General features: G+C 49.8%; 1 protein-coding gene across 2 annotated transcripts in view; it reads left to right on the forward strand.

Annotated features, from left to right (window-relative positions):
- Window positions 1-20,360, forward strand: part of GABRQ (gamma-aminobutyric acid (GABA) A receptor, theta) — a 74,065-nt gene that overhangs the window by 42,428 nt on the left and 11,277 nt on the right. For both annotated transcript variants that reach the window (XM_009889250.1, XM_009889251.1), the window contains exon 4: window positions 7,792-8,012. In XM_009889250.1, coding sequence (XP_009887552.1) covers window positions 7,792-8,012 — 221 coding nt within the window. The remainder of the gene's footprint in view (window positions 1-7,791; window positions 8,013-20,360) is intronic.

The following is a 20,360-nucleotide window of genomic DNA, read 5'->3' on the forward strand; positions in this document are numbered from 1 at the left end:
GTGAGTGTCTGAACAGACTTTGTGCTGTCTTAGAGCTGGAAAAACTGCTATCTGGTATTTACTTTTGTCAGATTAACTGGTGCTCGTTAAGGTCTGGGATCCATTCATTTATTTGCCCGGAAATGGACAGTCCCTTATGAGGACAAAGTAGTTTTCTTAAATGAGCTTGCTAAGGAAGAACTGTGGCCGTCTTGCTCTGTCCTTCTCCTGTACATTTTACACCGCTCCGATTCTTTGCGAATGATTGCAGGCATATCCTGTCTCCTCCCCTTAAAAATAATTCTTCTTATTTCCCCTACCCCCTCTTTAAAATGAAACATACTTGAGGACTACTTTGTCCTTTAATTTCTTTCCCAAGAATGACGGGAACAGGAGATGGTGTTTAATCATCAAAGAAGTTGAAGCCAACAAACTGTTCATTAGTCTCTGGCAGTGGCAGCTTGGTTTTTACTAAGTCAGATGTTCCATTTTTCTCCCTCTTTCTGAAGCATCTTGGCTTTCCTAATGTTCTTTTGTGATCTTGGACAAGGAGACCATATGTCACTTGCTTATATGGGGAAGGACTTTTATTTGGTCACTTCTCCAAAAGGAGGTGCTTTATCAAAGTCAGGGTGGAGGGGAAATGGGAGAGGGAAAAAGTCAAGTGGCACAGCTAGTGCTAGAGGCAAGTTGCAAAACCTCCTTTATCCCTCATGCACAAAGTCACACAGCAGCAGAAGAGCAGTGTGCACTTGCACTCTCCCCTGCAGACAAGTTGCTGCTTCCAGTACAAGTGCTTGGGGAAACAAAACTTCCACTAGCAGCCTGGAATAGCCACCTTTGTCTTCAAAGCTCCTCCAAGAGGTATCTGAGTCATTTGTTATCCACAAAAATGAACTAGGTGCAGGAGACATCCATGTTGCCAGAAATACTGTATTCTGAGCAAAGATTTGACCCTTTCACATACGTTATCCCTTCCATTTCTAATCCTGGCTTCTGAGTCTAGCCTGGCTCCCAATGAGCATGCACGCTTCTGCCTCTGGACAAGTTTAGTACTGGGGACTTTATAGGTCACGGCACAAAGGAAAATTGTCTGACCCAACCTGCCAACGACCTGCATCCCCCAGGAGCTGTGCTGAGGGTTTATGAAGCAGCCTGCCTGGGAGGGATGCTTCTGGTGACTTTCTGTAGGAAGATGGAGCTTCTGCCTTGCAGAGGGAGGCTCTGTCCTTGGGCTATTCTTTCCTGTTAGTTCCTTCTTTTCATGACTTGGACTGTGTTTTCCACATTGATACTTAGGCCTTCCAAAATAGTGTTAAGCTCCTGACTTCATGCTTTTGTAACAGCAAATTCCACAGGCTCTGTGGAAAGTTATTTCCATTACCTTGCCTTCAGCCTGCTCTCGTGCAACAACCCATTGCAGAATGTCAGATACTGTCATCATATGGCTCTGTTCTGTGTTTAATCCATGCAACAGTTTTCCCCCCCTTGCTGGTTCCTGCCTCTATCAGAGCCTTTCTACTAATTTTGAGAGTGCATGTAGTTATTCGTGTTCTGCTCAGCAACCCTTAAGTGTCTAAAAGAGGGTGAGACCCTGTAAGCATAGGGTTATGGTTATTTACTGACTTAATGTAAGCACTACAGGGAATCAGAAAAGAGTAAGGCTGATTTGTACTTGTTTTAAAGCGATGTGAATACAGTGAAGAGCTAAACTTACTACCGCAAGGTTGCAGGTGCCGAAGGCTGAATATTCTAAGGGATAACACAAACTCTCAGAAGAGAAACTGAGTATCTTCAGTTAAGAAGGCACCAGCTCTGGCTCAGGAGATCCTTAAGCCTCAAATAGCTGGAGAATTAAGTATCACAACAGAGACCCTGTTTTGCTTATATTCCTGCCTGCTATTCTCTTTACTGTTACTGAAGATAGGATGCTAATGTAGAAAGACTTTTGATCTGACACAGTACAACTGTGTCTCCAAAATCAGCAGAAGCACACTTGTAAGAATACCACTGGGGACAAACACCGTGTGTGTTCTGCGTCCTGACATGAGACTGTGCAAGAGAAGGGCAGCTCTTTCTGGGGAAGAGGGACTGCTTAATTTTGGAGCCCTTCTCTCAGTGCAGTGAGCAGAAAGGCACACACGATGCTGTCCTCCAAAGGGGCATCCTTGAGTCTAGGGACCCCAACAAGTGTGTCACTGCATGCAAAGGAGGAGTGCCTTAGGTGGCTTTCCAGTTAAAGATTGAAGCTGCTCTCTGCAGAGTGCTGCCCTTGTTACTGAGGTGCCTTAACTGGTCCTGCTCTGCCCCTCGCTGTTCTTTGATCTGTAGAGAAGGAAGTTCAGATTCTCACCCTGAACTGACTCCCTGAAGTGTTGTGTCCCTCGGTGGTCTGGGTGCATCCCTGCACACTGTTCAATGCATGTGGCTGGCCCACAAGCAACTGGCGGATGTCTGGGTCCTCACCTGGGTTGTGGTGGCTTCAGATAGTAAGTGCTACCCACAGGTGCTCCAGCTTCCTCCTGCCCTCCGGTTTGTCAGTGCTTCAGTGGCAACCAGCCTGTGCTTACAACGCCAGGAATGACCCACTCTCCTGTACTAGTCCCCTTTTCTTGACCCACATGTCCTCTCACTGACTTGGCCTCCTTAAACTTCATCTTCCTCTGTGCAAGAGGGTTTGTTCCCATTAGGCTCAGATCTGGCATCCTTCTGCTGGGACAATTCTGCTTCAAGAGGCAGCTTTGGTCTCCTGTGACAGTGGGCTCATTTCTGCTCCCAGGCTGCGCAGAGCCCGCACTAGTGGGGAAGGGTCCAGGGTGAGTCTGGGTTTGCTTTCTAAAGGATAGGTGAGTGTTGCACTCTCAAAGGGACTCTGTGAGGTGAAAGGGCTCATATGGTAGATGCTAATAAAAGTATTTGGAATATAAGCCAGTGGAAATTCATTCTTGAATTCATACTAATGATGCCAGCTTATTTGCCTTCTTGCTGTGCCCCAGCTGCTGTTCCCTTAGACTTATCTACCCTGTGCTCTGAGAAACTGGGGAATCCCTCTACATGCTTGACTGAATTTGTTGCCTCTGGGGTTCTACAGGAAATACCTTCCTCCATCCATGCCCCTCTCATGTCAACACTTCAGCCCTTCACTGTTCAGTTCTCTTGCGTCATCTTTGGTTTGGGGTCTCTGCTGACTTTCAGGAAAAGGCTGTAAATATCAGTCTCCTCCTCTTGCCTGGAGATGGATGCTGGCAGCCCTGCCCTCAGTAGCTGGTAGGATACACTGTCATTTCAGCACGTGAGGCCCCTAAGTAAGCTCCTCTTCCTCCTCCGGGGCTTTCGTGGGCCTCTAAGTGATCTGTCCTCCCTCCTGGCAGGGAGACACCTCTGCAACACGAGTGTCTGCCGACTCCACGTGTTGCTCTCACCTGTGTTTTTTGTGCGTCACACGCAGTGAGGAGGAGAGAAAAAGAGAGCAAAGCCTTTGCAAAACCTGGGAGCGGGGGGAGGCGAGGGGGGTGGGGGCTGATAGCTGGCAAGGAGCTGCTCGGCGGAGCAGACGGAATGGAGGGGGCGGGAGAGACGGAATGGAGGCATGTGGGGGGGGGGGGGGGATGTCCCATGGGGATGGTTACGCTGAGCAGCTTTCCAGCAGGCTCAGGTGCCATCTTGGCTTCGTGAGGGGCCGAAGGGGAGCTGTGGTGCTGAGTGCGGTCCCACACGCAGCTGGGCCACGAGGTCTGCCTCGCGCGGCCGGGAGGGCAGCGCAGGAGTACTGCAGAGGATAAAAAGGTTGGAAGCAGCATTGGAGCTGTGCAGCTTGTGAGGTACTGGGTACCGGGCTTCTGGGACAGACCAAGGGATCTGGGCACCACTGGGCCGGCAGAGATGGAGGAGAGAGGAACAACTTGTTTTGAACCACACAAACTCTTTTGGCAGAAGGGGTATGTGATTTGTAGGTCAGTGAGACCCGGCAGGGCTTATCTGAGTCTGAAACAGGCTTTCCCCTTGCTAGCACTGTTGACTACAGCGTTTCAGCTTCCCACAGCGAGATGCTGGTCAGGGTAGGTACAGGCTGACATGGACAGTTAAGCTACGGTAGCAAAGCCTAGCTAGAGAAGATTTGCAGGTATCTGTGGAAAACTTGCTTTTCCTGGGGGTGGAAAACAGACAACCAGGTGGAGACACGTAACTGCTGGTCGTGCCCACCCTTCAGAAGCCCCCTTTCCCTTGCCCCAGCCTGTCTTCTAAAAACTGAAATCTAAGTTCACACTGAACAAAGGTCTTTGCAGTACAACCTGCATGGAGCTTCTGATGATGTATCTCCTTTCCTCCACGCTTGCTTCTACTCTCCCAGTAGCCACCAGATGAAGCAGGAGGCTGCACAGGGTGGCCTGGCGTGTGCACGCTCCCTCCAGCGCGGGTCCTGCCTTTTCTCCCCCGTGCAGCGGGTGTAGCTGGCAGGGTGAGCTGGGAGCTTTCTGCAAAGCTCTCCCATCCTCGCCACAGCAGTGACTGGCCTCGGCCGGACTCTGGCCCTGCCTGAGCATGTTATGGTCCTCCAGAAAAAAACAGTGGAATCTGTAGCAGGAAATGTGGAAGCATTCTTGTTGTTACTGGAGCTGCACTAGTGCGGTGTGGAAAGGGTCTAGGCTGCTAGTTTAGAGGCAAGCAGAAAGTCATATTTGCCTGTGCTGCCTGCTTGCTGCTCCAGCTGCAGAGAAGGCTGCTTACTGGGTACGCATGGCCCCTGGCTTACCCTCTTCATTGAGCCTGGTAAACGGGCCAACTTTCTATCTGCTGGTGATGCTGGGAAACCCAGCTTGTGGTATATCTGTGGCATCAGTCGGCTTGTGAAACCAATGACAGATAAAACCCTACAATAAAGGGATTGTCGTTCAAGGCTTGGAGGAAAATCAGGCTCATTACTTCTGATTCCTGAACTTATGAACCACTGCATGCATTGGCTTCATCTGGCCATTCTGCTTCTGTGGAACGAAGTCACCCTTGGTCATTATTTTATCTGCCTCTGAAAGGAAGGCTATGATTAAGATCTCATCAACTCTGGAGCCTGGCCAGGTGGTGACGCTAGGGTGTCACACGCGTGCCTCACAATTGCCTGGCCAGACTATGGGGTATAAAGGGAAAAACAAGTTCACTGCTTTCTCTCCTGAGTACTGGTCCCTCGTACCTGCTGTAGTGCTTCCTCCAGCCCGCTGTTCTGTGCCCTGCCCTCTCCCGGGGACCTGGAGGCAGAGCATCCCTCTTCCCCACAGCTCAGTGCTGTGCCCATCAGTATGTCCTCCCAGGGAGGGCTGACCTCCGTGGTGTGGACACTTGTTCTGCTCTTTTCCTTCTGCCCAGAAATCCTGCCTGCTGTTCAACAATGTGATGGGGTAGGAAAAGCAGGAGAATGAGAATTGGAGCACAGGAATCAGCAGAGAGAGGGGCTGAGGGAAACCTCAGGTGCTAGATGAACCATGATTATCAAGTGGTCCAGAGTTCCATGACACTACCCAAAGAAATCTGTTGTGCCAAGAAGCCCAGGAAGACTGGAGAGCAGCACTCAGTCCATGGTTGGGCTGGCTGTTCTTCCCCAGAAAGGTCTCTGCACCTGAAGATCATCGTCAGCCTTCTATTTCTGCACCCTTCTGAGTTTGTTCCCATCAATCCTGGAAATACAGAAGATGTGTTTAGAAGGTGTCTCTCTTAGGTGCTAACGACTGTTCGCTTTGTAAGCAGCTTGCCCTTTTTGACTTATGGAGATCAGTGCCACCTCTTGTCTGCTGCTGCTCGAAGGCTGGCAGGAGCCTGCAATGACAGCAGGGTGGCCTGGTTAGGGGTGAGGTGTTGCAGGGCTCTGTCAAGGATTAGGAAAATGCAGGTCAGTGAAGCAGCTCGTCAAGATGTGTGTGCGGAGTTCTCAAAGGGGGAGAATGGAAATGATGCCTCTGTAGCTGAGTTTCCCATGGGCAGGGGAAGGGGCTGTTACCGAGGAGGGTAAGAGCCTCCAGGAATTCAGGCGCTCTGCTCCTCTGTGCTTCCACTGCAATGCAGGTCCAAACACCCCGGGAGGGGCACCGGGGAGAACATTTTCCTTTGCAAGGTCTTGACCAAGATGAAAATGTTTGTGCCCCTGAGAGATGGACTGTGAGGCTTCTGAGGCAGGAGTTTAGCAGTCCTTTAAAAAGCAAAGCAAAACAGTTTCTTGGCCAGAAAGCTGTCACTATGTTTTTGTTCTTTTCAATATTACACAGAAAGTGACAGATATAGCTTTTGTATCCAGTCTACACCACGGATTTACTCTGTGATCTTTCAGATATGCATGTGGGTCTAGATTTCTGAATCATAGATACCCGAAAGCTGGCATACCCATAATGTGGGATTATTTGAGCTTGTTTTCAGAGGTGCTAATCAAACCTGGCTTCAAGTGCCGTCAGTGGGAGAAGACAGGCAGGCAGGAGGCCTCTGTGCTCAGCCCAGATGTTAGTGCATGAGCCAGGTCCTCACCAGCCCCTTGCAGAGAGCTGAAATGTGCAGAGCAGAAACGCCCATCGTGCAAATCCGTGGTCAGGAGGATTCCCGTGGCACCGTAGGCATCTGCTTGGGAAGAGACAACGTGTCTCTGGCCCCACCTGTTCTAGGTCATTTGCATGCATTTACAAAAACACTTTTTATTTAAGGGCTCATGAAAAATCACTGAATTCTGTAAGGCCACTGACAGCAAGACTTATGCCTGCTTCCTGATCAACATCCTGTTATTTTCATGCTAGCTGTTTTGCCCCCTGAAATCTTGGCTCCTATCCTATTTAAGACCTGTTGCGAGAATGTCTTCTTTCATTGCTATTTACAGGACTCTTTCCTGTACTAATCGTTTACCTGACAAGAAATAATTGTTCTTCTGGTATGATGCCACAATACTGTGTCTCTGAACAAGCTGATCTGGGGCCTCTGGATCCCCCCTGGATGTGCTGTTACAGTCCATCAGCTAGTACGGTTTCTGAGCTACTGTGGTGGGCCACCAGACAGTTCTCCCTGCCATCTCTAAAGTTCTTGTCTTAGCAGCAATTTTAGGTGTCATCTTTTTACAATTGAAGAGGAGAGAAGCAGGAGATATGTATGGCACTGTACTAGCTGGGGATGGTTAGGGAACTGCCCCTTTACCAGTGGATCATGCTCCACTGGTGACAGATTTCTTCCACATATGTCCCTTCCTGAGAATCGCAATGAACTCCCAACTTAGCTCATATAACAAGGCAAGTGCTAATAGCTTGTCACGGCTGGCCTGGGTTGACTTTGAAACCTTGGCCTCGAGGTGAGGTTCTCCATGTGCCCTTGGGAGTATCCTGAGTTTCTGCACAAAATAAAATTGGCTTTTACCAACTGTGCGGTAACAAGCAGTGGCTGAATGTGACTGAATCATGTCCAGACGCCTTTATGTGACTTAATTGGGAGACCAGTCCTTCAGGTCTTTGGTGCAGTGTAGCCCACTGTTGGTTGACATCTTTTAGCGCTATCATAGCCCTAACTAATACTCATTTTGCAGCCAAACTCTAAGCAGGCTGGGACAACACGAGTGGGAAGCAGTTTTGTTTGATTGGAGTCATGTAATGTCATTTTGTCCCCTACAAAGCTCAGGCTGTTTCCATTTTCCCAGAACAAAGCATAGTCCCCCCAACTGGTGGAGGTGCAGATATAACCACTTGGGTGCCAAGGAATTTGGAGACCCACCAAAGGTCTCGTCAGTGGCAGTAGTGAAGGGACTGAGTTACGCCCCTACCCTGGAGCCAGGCTGATATTTGCATGTTTCTCTCCCAGGACTACACCATCACCATGTACTTCCAGCAGAGCTGGAGGGACAAACGCCTGGCATATAACGACCTTCCTCTCAACCTGACCCTGGACAACCGGGTAGCTGACCAGTTGTGGCTGCCTGACACCTATTTCCTGAATGACAAGAAGTCCTTTCTGCATGGGGTGACGGTGAAGAATCGCATGATTCGGCTCCACCCTGATGGGACTGTCCTGTACGGCCTGAGGTAAGTCTAAGGGGAATCTTTGTTGGTTGCGGTTGAGAATGACATCTCATCTAAACTTCCCCCATTTCCAAAGATATTCTGGTAAGGCAAGGACCTAAAAGCCCAAAATATACTCCAGTGTTGCACAGTTTTAAGTATCTGTTCTTTCTCCAAGCTGGAAATGGTTGTTTCCTTCAGGCCTCCAAAGTTTCCTGTGCTGCTATAGACAAATGCGGGAGATGGGAATAGTCTGCTCTGAGCTTTTCAGGTCACTGTCATTCATGTTGCATAACACTTCCATTTGAAACACTCATTTTCTGTTGCTTATAATTTTCTGCAAGTTTGGCCTATGGAGATGAGACTTTGTTACATTCGTATCTAAGGCTGAATTTCTGTAGCATTTGAGTCAAATCACTTTAGTCATTTTTTAGTATAAGATAGGAGATATGTTTTTGTACAGTTAAAAAAATATCTCTTTACCAGAGCAAGTCTGAAGATTGAGGCTTGAAAGTTGATATCTAGTAGGGGAATAGTCCTCAGTGAGAAGGCTTTTTGTGGTGTCTGGAATAAATTAACGTAGGCAAGTCCACAGCCTTTGAAAGTGCTGTGCTCATGTTCAGCGGAGGTGGCAAAGGTTGGCCACACTGTATTATCTGGGTACGCGGAGATGCCAAGGTAGGTAAGAAAGTTAAATGGAGAGGGCAGAGGGCTAAAAAGGGTGTTTGCAGCGATAGGAAAGAGTGCAGGTTTTGGGTGTTGTAGCTGAAATCTAGGCAATTTTCCCATCCCTGTATTTGTCTGCTTTGAGCTTTTCTCCTAAGTTTTTCTTTTTCCCTTTTTGACTACCAAAATTCACAGCTGGCTTTTTAGACCTGCCTCCACATTCACAAATGATTGCGATAGCAGCTCTGGGCTTACGTCCCAGTGCAGCAAAGGGGGAGGAAAGACCTTTCTCCTTCAAAGAGGGTACACCCACCCTTCCCATTTACAGTATCAGCTCCTCTTCTGCTTCGTGTTTTGTAGCAAAGTCTGACTTTTTATGCTTGCTTTTTTTTTTTTTTTACCTCTTCTTTAAGTAGCAGGGCTGTTTTGGGCAGGGCTGGGTGTAGGCATAGCAAGGTAGGAGGCTGCTCAGGGCATCATCCTGTCAGGGCAGCGAGGTGGCTGGGCCCTGTGCTTTCCCTATGGCAGAGCCCTGGGAAGCCAAGGGAGCAGCAGTTGCTGCTGGTGCTGAGGGACAGGCTGTGGTACGTGGGGTGATGTATGTACTACTTTTTCCTTTCCAATTAGCAGATGTCTCGGGCTCCAGGCCCAGAGACAGCAAAAGGTGCAACAAGCCCAACTGTGTTTCTCTGTCCCAGCTCTTCCTCTCCCTTCCCGGGACAGGTACATCCGTTTCTCTACCCTGGGCCAGTGATGCTGTTTGGCTGATACTGCCAGGGAGCTCTGAGCTGGCTTTACTGACCCACCAGGAAGATTGCAGCCTTCCCACAGCTGACTACCCCAAATTTCCTCAGCGTGCTAAAGCAAGAGTTGAAGGCTGGGCAAGGAGGTGTTTTGACTTGGGGTAGGTAGGAGCATAAATTCAGCCTGTTGGGAAGGAGGGGGCAAAGAGCGCTGTTAAGCTCAGGCTGCTCTTTGCTGCTGAGCCAGCTCGCCTGGGCGCAGAGCTGCCTCCCCCAGGCTGGTGGGAAACCTTTGCACACACCTGCACGGCCAAAGAAGCAGAAATGTTAGTGTATTTTTATCAGCTGCCATTTAGTCAACTCAACTAATGAGCAGCGCGAACCCTGCAGCACAAGTGACAGGCAGTGGAAGTCCTTGGAGGGTTTGTGCTTGAGCTGGCTCGGGCTGGGACACCACAGACACCTCCTGCCCTGTCCCTTCCCTTCCCCTCCCGTGGGGCACAGCAGCGTGGGGAAGGGAGCTCGGCTCCCTCTCGTGATCCATGTAAATGGGTGAGATGAGGAAAATTGCATCCAGGCCAACAGAAAAAAAAGGACAGCTGTTTGCCCCTGTTATTTCCAGGGCCATAGGAAGAGCTGCCTGTGTTGTTTTAACTTTTGGCTGTTTTTCCTGGAAGCTGTTCTCTTGCCCCTGGAGAAAATGGCAGTTGCAAAAACGAAACACTGAGCAACTGCAGGTCCTGTTCCCAAACGGTACCTCAGGTCAGGATGGCTGGCTTTTGCTCTCCTGAAAGCACTGGGGTTTTGGGGGACAAGCCAGCTGCCTTCAGTGCTTGTAGTCCCTCTGCCTTTATTGATAGTGGTGTGGGCAATGTTTTCTTTAGGGCTGCTTTCTGCACTGACTCCCACACCTGCGATTTTGCTGACAACAGGAGTGCTAGGTGCAGTTTTGCAGGTGCAAATAACTGTGATCCTATTCAAAAATAGACAGCCACGTGCACAGCAGGTGTAAGCAGGTAAGAAAACAGTCATTGACTACTCACCTGCGTTCCCTTTATCTTTGTAAAAATGCACCCGTGCTTGTCCTGCAAACAGGAAGGAAAGTGCAGGTCCCCCTGTGTTCTGAAGCCTGTTCTTGTCTTTTCCTGCATTTTTCGGAAGGATCCATAAAATGGAGTTGCCCTGAAGGAAGAAGGCCAAAGGAGGCAATCTCTGCTTCTATTCCTTTGTTTGCCTGTTTGTTTTTCCCCAAGCGAGATGTCACAGCTCTTCTCCTTCTCCTGCTACCTTCTCGCCAGTCGCTTCCCCCTCCTTTGAGCTGATCCTGTAGCAAAGTGACTCAATCATGCTATTTGTGGCACAACAGTCATTTTTCTTTCCAGCAGTCTCTGATGTCAGAGACCGGGGAGGATGACACCCTGGCAGGCCCCTGCCTTCAGCAAACGTCCAAGCGACCGGCAGGATCAGGCTCAAGCGCTGGATCAGACCCCAAGGTCCAAGTTAGCTCACACGGGAGTCAACGGGTATTTTGTTTCTGACTTCAGTGAGAACAAGATCAGGCTTCAGATAACTTGTTTGCATGAGTAAATGAAGCCCTTTATTCCTCCACTCCGCTCCATTGTGAAAGTTGTGTGTCAGAAAAGCATATGCTTGTTTTTGGTAGAATTAGCAAATTAGTGGATGAAGGGAGTGCAGCAGATGTAATACAGCTACATCTTAGGAAAGCGTTCGATACAAAAGCTTACTCCAAAATTAATTCACACTGGGCTCGGATTAAAAGCTGGTTGCCAGGTCTCCAACAAAAGGAATGCATAAACAGCAGCGGGCTGCGCCGGGGCGGTGATGCTGGGCTGCTGCAGGGCTGGAGTGGGGACTGGTGCTCCCTACCCCCTTCCCCAGCGTCTTAGCAGATGGCAGAAATCCCAGGAGGACAACTGGGGACCTGGAGCCCAGCCCTGGCCCAGAGGGCACTCATCTCTGCAAATGCCGCGCTGGGAGGATGCAAACTGGCAGAGCCGACAGGGTTTTTAGGAGGTGTAACTTAGCGTGATGGTGCCTGAACTCACCTGGCCCCCAAACACCTCGCAGGAATTAAAAGTGCCTGTGAAGAACAGGAGAGCTGGTCACCTGTGGCACGCAGCAGCGAAGTGCTAAAATGATGGGGAAAGTCTGCAATACGATGGGAGGCATAAAGGAGGTACCCACAAAGACAAAGCGATCAGCTATCGGGTAGTGGAGGGAGGGGGATAAAGTAGTGAGGAAGAGCTGGGTAGCACTGGCTGAATTCGATATATTTTTCCTCCTAATGGCTTTTTGTCAGAAATTGCATTGGTTTCATCAAATTTTAAACAAAAAATTAGGGAGAAATTTTTCATTTAAGAAAAAGCATTTCAGAGAATGTTGATGTTTCACTCCTAATTTTATGTAGAGAATTTTTCACTTATGTCAATATTTCCTTCACTATTTCAAGCTGCTTTACTACCGCTATTGATATTTGAGAGTAACATAGAGAATCATCAAGGCTTTCTCTGGACCTCCAGAGACTGTCTAGTTCACCTCTGCCACAATATTCAATAAGCTTTACATTATCACATGTAGAAGCATTATGGTCTGAGGTTTTTATTTCCATTTCTAGACCATGTAGCATCCATTTGTTAGTGAAACAAGTTGACACTTGTCAAATGCTGATGTCATCAGTATTTTGCTATCTGTTTTCAGAGACCTAAAAATAGAAACAACTGTGACAATGCTGAAAATCTCATATGGTAATTCGAAATCACATTTGAAACCAGCTTTAAAACAGCCGTCAGGGAAATCTTGAAGCTATTTGATTTCATCCTAATTAGGGACAAAACTGGATTTCAGCAAACCAGGTGCTTTGAGGAGCCCAGGCTGCATCCCTGAGCTTGCCGGGGGAGCGGGCGGGCTGGGATGCTGGGAAGCAGGCACGAAGCCGGGTGGACAAGCGAGATGCAGTGCCTGGCTGGCGAGGAGCCCGGGCAATGTAAACCGAGCAACTGAATAACTGCAGAGGAATTTGATGATGGAGACTAAATGCTGTGTGGAGAGAATGAGGGATCTCCTCCTGCGAAGGTGGTAGTGGTGATGGGGAGCATGTGCATGTGTTCCGTGGTTTTTTCATTCCTGTCCGTGATAGGCACTGCAATGAGGTGTGTTTTAGAGATGAGGCAGTTTGGGTGCATGCAAAGGTGCCAAGGCACAGTGGGGCTCTGAGCCCAGTGAGTGCTCTCCTGGGGAAGCAGCCCCCTGCTATCCTCGTCAGCGTAAATACCTGCTCAGTGCTTAAAGCAAGGGGGAGAGAATTGTCATACTTCAAACAACTGAAAAAAAATTGCAGTTTTAAACTGAGAGAAGCTGGGCATATCTGCTCTGGAAGCATTTAATTTTCTGCTTTTCACGGGGGTAAGTTCTCATCAGTCAGCTGCACCCCGCAAGGTAGCGGCTCCTGGGGGATGTCAGTCCTCGCATCGCAGCAAGATACTGCTGACCCGCTTGTCGACCAGACCCTTGTTCCTGGGCAAGGCAGCAGCTAGAGCACCACTTCTAGCTCACCTTATGGAGGGAAGCAGTGCAGGTTAACACATGTATGTCAAGCAGCCCACCTGCCCGCTCTCCCAACAGCGGGTACGCTGTCAGAGCCCCCTGTGCCTCCAGGGCTGCCCACCCTGCTGCCCACCGCTGGGCTCTGCTGGAGCTCATCTTGGGGACTTCTTCTTCATAGCTCCCATCTCCAGCCTGCCTCTTGATCAGGACACCCAGCCCTGTCTGTGTTACACACCCCGAGGACCAGCCTGGGGTTATTGGGTTCTCCAGCTGGTAGAAAGGTTTCTGCTGCTCCTGTCTCACTTGAAGCCTGCTGTTTGCAGCCATGTCCTTGTTCTCTCCATGGATGTTACTTGATTTTCTGCAGAAAAGATGGCCTGGTGGGTTAAAACTGAGAAGTTTTTTCCGCGTTGAGACCACTGAGCAATTTTCTTCTCCCATCTCACAGGCCAGAAGGGAAGAAATCTGTGATTTGTGCTTCCTCTTCTCTTCCTGGGAGAGGTTTCTCTGGAAATGTGAGAGATGATTCAGGCTCTACCCTGTCTCTAGTCGCTCTGCCTGCTCCTTCTGCAGATTAGGCAAAGGGAACAGAAATCTCTCCTTTGGTAGCTTGGGTGCCAAGAGTCCACCCAGCCGGGCCCTTGGAGCTGGTCCTGTAGCCCCGTACTGCTCCCACCACGGAGCACTGCTTTGGGGCAGCTCCTTCGCACAGATGGTGGGGGGGGAGAAGAGTTTGTTAGGTGGGTGAGGGGAAACGACAATTTAATTAGGATCTCAGCTCCCCAGTTGAGGTTAAGGACCGATCCCCCCTGTGCATTTTTGCCTCCTAGGGTCAGGATGAGGGACTTAGCTGGAAAGACTGGAAGCATGTTCAATAATGTGACGTTTCACAATAATCTTGGAAGCTGTGGAAGAAATCAGAGCTCACTAAAACAGGATAAAGCAGCAAGCCAGAGCTGCTTCTTCATCCTTAATGTTGCAAGAACAGAGTCCAACATCATCAGGGCCGGGCTGGAATTTCTGCCTGTGCTACATCGTGTATAAGTCTGACCTGTTTATTAGCAAAAAATAGCAGTCAAGGAGTATCCACAAACAGCTGATTCCCACTGCCTCCTCGCAGGTCACTGAACAGCTCGCGTGCCCTGCACCCCCAGCTCACCCTGGCAGCACCTCTTAGTCTTCCTGCTTATCCTATCCCAGCCACCAGTCTGAGCCCATCCCTGGATTCTGTCTATTCTTTGCCGAATCCCACAGGTTTAAATCATGGGTTACTGTTTTCTTAATTCAACTTCATGCCAGCCTGATGCTGTTGAAGGCAGAGACCTCCTGCTCCGTTAAGTGCAGGTCACTGTTGTCTGAAGCAACCGTAACAAACAAACTTCTTTTTAAACATGTTCCACTTGGGTCTCTCTTGTCCCCCAATCCAGTTGACAACTTGCCAGACGCACAGCACAGTTGGAATAGGATAAATAGGCTGAAAAGCAAAACCTTGCAGCCAAGGCAACTCTGCTTTGTACACTCTCAGGGTGGAAAAATGGTTGATTTAGAAGACTGGTACCCTGAGTGCTAGTTTAGAAAAGCTTTTCTTTTTCTCCCCCATCTGAGTGCAGTGCACACTTATTTATCAAAGGATGCCTATGCAAGCACAGATGCTTTTGGAAACAGAGTGACCTTAGCAGGATTGTGCCAAGGCTTATGGAATCAGTTTTAGGCAAACAGACACAAGGGGAAAACATTCCATATCCTTGCCTTGCTCGTGGTTCTAACATGACCTCCAGGAGTTTGCAAAGATCAGACTGTGTTAAAAGAATGGCAAAATTCACCACGGGTTTATAAATCCCTCCAGGCCCTTCGAAGTTTGTGCTTACTGCCAGGCAGAAGGTGACATTTGCCAGCGTGTTTTTATGACTGACTTTGAGAATGTACAGAGCAAAAATTGAATTTTGGGTTTTTTTCCCATGTTCAGCAAAACAGCAATTTTGGCTCTCCTTCTCTCCTCTTAGGCACCAGAATTCCCTTATGAGCCTGACTTGCCCCATGGGGTGAGCCTGCACAAGTCCTGCAAAACCCAGGCTCCTTCCATCCCTTCTCCTTATTGCTGCAAACAGTTGTGAGTTTTGGGAGTCTGTACCCCAGGGGAGCAGGAGCATCTTGGGCTTCTTGGGAGATCTGAAATCCAGCAAGTTGCAACCAGCAACTTAAAAAAAATGTTTGTCTTTTTCTATAAGAGTGTTTGCATTAGTCCCTGCATGATGACACTTAATCCACACCTGCAAAATAGGGTAAGTGCCCGAATGGCTGGCTCCGTCTCCTCTTGAATTAGGAAGGCAATGTTGGAGGTATTTGGGCTATACTCCTCCTGTTCTCATCCATACTGAATTTTAGGCAGCATCCTTTCAAAGCCAACGGTATCGGGGAATGGTCCTGGGCACTGGACACTAATAGCCCACATAGTCAATTTGTTTCCAGTCCGTGTCCACGAACAGTCTCTTGCACGTTTCCCAGTGAGAGCCCAGCAGAAGCTGGTGCCCATTCTCCATAGGTGTCTTGTGTGCAGTCAGACCCTTTTTCTGCAGGATAAGAATTTGAGGGTAGACAAAGGCAGTTCCATACCAATTGACACTGGCCCTGGAAACCAGTGCCTGGCATGTTTAGTTGCTGGTGTAGACACAATTATGCTACAGGCAGTGCAGTAGTTTATTTTGTAAGGATGAGCTTAAGGAGAAAGGCACCCCACTTGCTTTAGGAACCCCTCAAAGGTAATAGTCTTTCCCTCTCTCCCACCCAGTCCTCCTTGGAGAGTCTGGACCTTCCTTATTTTGAAATCAGATGGTGTTTTGCAGAAGTAATTTTTTGCCCCTTACACTTGTAGTGGGTGAATTTGGATCTCCCAGCTCACTGGAAATGATCTAGAGGATGAACAGGTCACTGAAGGCCTTCAGAGCTGAAGTTTGGCAGAGAGTGATCTGACTGGGGCAGGAGCTGAAGGGGCAGCTACCTTGGAGGCAGTCAGCAACAGGATGAGGAGATGGAAAGAAGACATTCAACCACAGCGGGTTTTAATAGCAGGTCAGAGCGCTATGCTGCTCTGTGTCTGTGAACTTATATAATCATTCTAAATAAGACAGAAGAAGCCATTAATAAGTAAACAGCAATGAGGAGGATCAGAGAGGGAATGAAATGGCTGGTGGTGTTCATGTCAGAGAGCTGAAATATTTGTGGAGGACTGATGGTTTGCAGAAACTTGAGCATTCCCTTTTGAGCAGCAGCTGTGGTGGGACAGTCCTCTGCTGCTGCCAGGTTCAGCTTGCAGAGCGGGCAGCGGCGGAGGGACAGCAGGGGGAGGTTGCATTACCCTTTCTGTGCCAGCATCTGCTTTGTCAATACAAGCTTCAGGTGGTCAGAGCTTTCTTCATGGTAACAAACAGAGACCTTGTACTCGCCCTGCGTGACTTGAAGCTTCGTGGCTGCTTTTCTAGAGACTGTCTCTACCTCTCCTGGGGTTGAAGGATGCTCTCCAGAGTGAGGTATCCGTGCTACTTTGGCTTCTGCTTGGATCCACTGGGTGCTGGCAGGGAAGGGGAATCTCCATCAGCCCACAGCCTGCCAGAGTTGCTCGACACCTCATGAATTCATGTCCCTTTGTTCCCTTTTTTTTTTTTTTTTTTTTTTTGAGTTGTCCAGCAGTTTCTCCCCAGCCCTGTCTCCCCCCAGATGAACTGTGTCCGCCTGCCAGCTGTGCAGTGGAGTGGCAGGGCAGTGAGGACTTGGCTGCTTGATAGCACGACTGCCTACAGACCTCAGGAGAAGCAATTAGGGCAAGGACATGAATGTCTTTTCTGTGGGGAAGGGGGTGTAAAGGCTGTGACATGTGAGGGGGCTGACCCAGAGGCCCACGGAGTGGGCAGAGATTGAGGGAGGAAAGGGGAGCGGGAGCTGGAGAGGGAGGGTGGTGGTGGTGGCGGTGGCTGGGCTCGGCGGCTGGAGGGAGCGGGACCGCTTCATTGAGTGCATCGTGCAAAGCGCAGGCGAGCCTCTCCCCTCCGATGGGCAGTGTCTCTGTGAATCGCCGTCAAAGCAGATGAAATTTCACACCACACAAATTTTTGAATTTAAAAGGGGAGGGAGGTGGGCAGAGAAGCGGGAGAGGAGGAGGGGGAGGGAGAAGACGCAGCCTGGCCGGGTGCCAGCGCCTCTTGCTAACGCCACGGGGAAGGTGGCATCCTTCCCCGGCGTTCCCTCCAGCCCCCGCGCTCCCTGCTCCCTTTCACTTTGGTCGTGTCTCCTGGAGGCAGTGCGCTGTGTCTAGAGCTGTTTACAGAGCAATGGTTTGTTCTCTGTCTCCTCATCTCCTTTCTCACAGAGTGAGTACCCACTTCTCCTCTGCTTTCTGTCTTTTAACCTCTCGTTCTTCTCCAGCTCTCCTTCCCCAGGCTGCTTCACCCCTAGCTTCCCCTGATCCCCCTCCTCTCTTCCCTTACCCCGGTGGCCTCCTGTCCCACACTATCTGCTCTCCTGTCTCTCATCCTCACTCCTGCCTCCCCCATCAGTGCTTGTGCCGTCATCACTCTTTGATCCTCTCCTCATTTTTCCACCTCTTACATTCCTTCCACCTTTATTGCGTGTTAACCCTGCTGAGACACCCAGGAGCTCCTTAGCGTCAATCCCCCCCTCTCTCTCCATCCAGTCCTCCCCATGCTGTCTATGTGCCAAACAAACACACCTCTTCACACAACAACTCAGAGCATATCAAAGCAACACATTTATACACATCAAAATATGAGGCAGAGGTTGGTCCTGTGTCCTTCTGGACCAGAGGTGGAATGTGCTGTGACTCCACAAGGTCGCCGCTGTGCCTGAGTTTTTCTCCTTTTGGCTGCGAGAGGTCAGTGGAGCCTCTCATCCCTTTGAGTCCCACCTGCCCGTAGTACACAGCCACCAAAGGAGCTAGAGAAATCTCTTGTTGGCCTCTCTAGGAGCAAGTGAGTGTTGAATCAGTCACAGGTGGACATTTCACCAACAGTGGCAGGTGCTGTGTAAAGCAATGACAGGGTTGTGATGCTGTGGGTCACCCACGAACTTCAAGCAGGGTATGGCAAAGGGAAGCTGGTGTCTAGAATGCTTTTTGGGATCTGAAGTCTAAAGGATTGAACGCTCCCTTCCTCTCTGGGGTACCGCTTGCTTTATCCCAAGTAGGGCTGGTTTATCAGGGTTTAGGAACCCCAGAGGCAGGACCTGAGCTGAACCTGGTGCCCCAGGCCAGCTGCCCCTCGCATCTTGTCATGCCACAGGAGCCCCACATCCAGGTGGTCCTGTGGCACCTCCTGGCAAGCCCAGGGACACCTCACTGTGGGTGCAGCACCGCAGTTGAAATGCTCCAGGGGAGCCTGTGGCTGTGCCACCTCTGCTCTGAAAACAGAACAAAACCTTCACCCTACTCGGTCCCAATTCTCACCTGCCCGAGCAGCGTTACACCGGCAGATCACTGGGAGTTTGGGACCTGCAGCCAACTGGGCTGTCTCTGGAGGACGCTGAACTATGCGGTGTGGATACACCTGCCCTTTAATTGGAAGGAAAGAGAAATTATCTGGCTTTTGAGGACAGATGCCCTGTTAATCTTGTTTTTCTCCTCTCTGTCCTACCTGTCCTGAGGTTTTCTTCTTTTTGAATCAACGGGGCTAAATTCTGCCCTGATGTAAATCTCTGCTGATATAAATTGGTGTGATCTTGCAAAAATCATTGGAGTGGCTCTGGATTTATGCCGGCTGTTAGTGTGAGCAGGATTTGGCGCATGGAGTGTGGTAGCCATAGCTCACTGTGTCGTGCTCTGCATTTCCAACCAGCACTGCAGGTGATAAGCAAACCCTGTTGAGAGGCGAGAGGGTCCCTCTCGAACCAGAAAAGGCTTCCTTTGGATGTCCTTTGTCTGGCCAAATTAGCCAGCCAGGCTGCAATTTTGGGATGGACACTGTGGAAAGGTTTTAGCCCACAGGGTCCCACAAATGGGGTGGAAAATTTTCGTTTAATACATTTTTGCATCTCGCACTTTAGGGAAAACAGGAAAACGCATTTGTAACTGCTATTTCCCACGGGTGCCGTATAATATATACAGTATATGCCGTGTGCAGCATAGGGGGATGAGTCATACCCGTTCGTGACTCTTTGGTCTCAGCGCCTGGCTCGGATGGACTCTGCACCTGCCACCCTGGGCTTTCCTGGCAAGGCACAGCTCCCCCCAGGTGTGCTGGGATCTGCTCCTCCACCGCGGTCCCCTGTGCCCGGCTACCCTGGATTGGGGTGGGAGAGGCATCGCGTTTCCCACAGCCCTCCCAGAGGTGCCAAACTGGGAGGCTGTAAAAGCAATCTGTGCAATCCCAAAGCCACGGTGATAATTTTTAAGTGTCTCCTGTCCTGTTATCCTTCTCCCCCTCTGAGCTTTTTCCTCCACCCCAACCGCACTACAGATAAAAGGGTTAAGAGCTCACTTGGGCCCCCTGCTCCGCAAGAGGGCAGTTGCAATGTTGTATCTAGACCCAGTGAGGATATATATAAATTCCCTCCGTCTCTTCGGATCTATTTATAGCGCGGCAGGCAGTGGCAAAGGCTCTCCTCAAGGCTTCATCTCCTACAAACAGTCTTCACAGACAGCAGAGAGATAAATTTAGCACACGAGATTTCTTAAAGAGCCAGCAGCTCTGCGGGGCGGCTCGCCTGCCCTGCTACAGCCCCTGCCCCGATACCCCCACCGGGGCAGTGCTCTCCCGCGGGTGCTTGCACCCCCCCTCTCCCCCACCTTCCCCCCCTGCTTTCCAATTTGCTGTCCGGCATCACCCGTTCTCCCCCTTTCTGGTCTCTTTTTCTATCATTGATGTTTTCCTCTTTTTTTTTTTTTCCCCTTCTTTTTTGCTGGTTCGCCATCTCGTCCTCTCTGCTTTCTTGTTTTTCTTTTTTTTTCCTCTCTTTTCTCTCTCCCAGGCCACAGGGCTCAGAAGATAAAGCTTTCTCGTTAACAGTTCACTGGTTATGCCTACATAGTAAAAAACGTGTAGCTTGATTAATGCCTTCCAGATGGTTAATTGAAAAAAAGAGGGAGGGAATGCACCAAATCTCTCCCCCCTCTTTAGCACTCTGCACACATACATTGCACAGGAAGAAAACTGCATTAAAGGGTGAGGGGAGCAATGTATTTGAGAAACAGGGACAGCCTGTTAACTCCAGGGCGGCGTTGCCAGGCTGGTGAGTTAGCTGTTGATTTGCTCTGCCCCTGCTTCACGCCCTCTTCCCTCATCTACCCTACCCCAAAATTCCCCATCTCGGGGGGCGATGCTCCTTCATGTACAACACGTAACACACACAAACCCTCCTCGCACCCTCATGTGAACCCCGCTGCAGGCACCGT

This window comes from Charadrius vociferus, unplaced genomic scaffold (genome assembly GCF_000708025.1).
Source record: "Charadrius vociferus isolate BGI_N301 unplaced genomic scaffold, ASM70802v2 scaffold7, whole genome shotgun sequence".
Lineage (NCBI taxonomy): Eukaryota > Metazoa > Chordata > Aves > Charadriiformes > Charadriidae > Charadrius > Charadrius vociferus.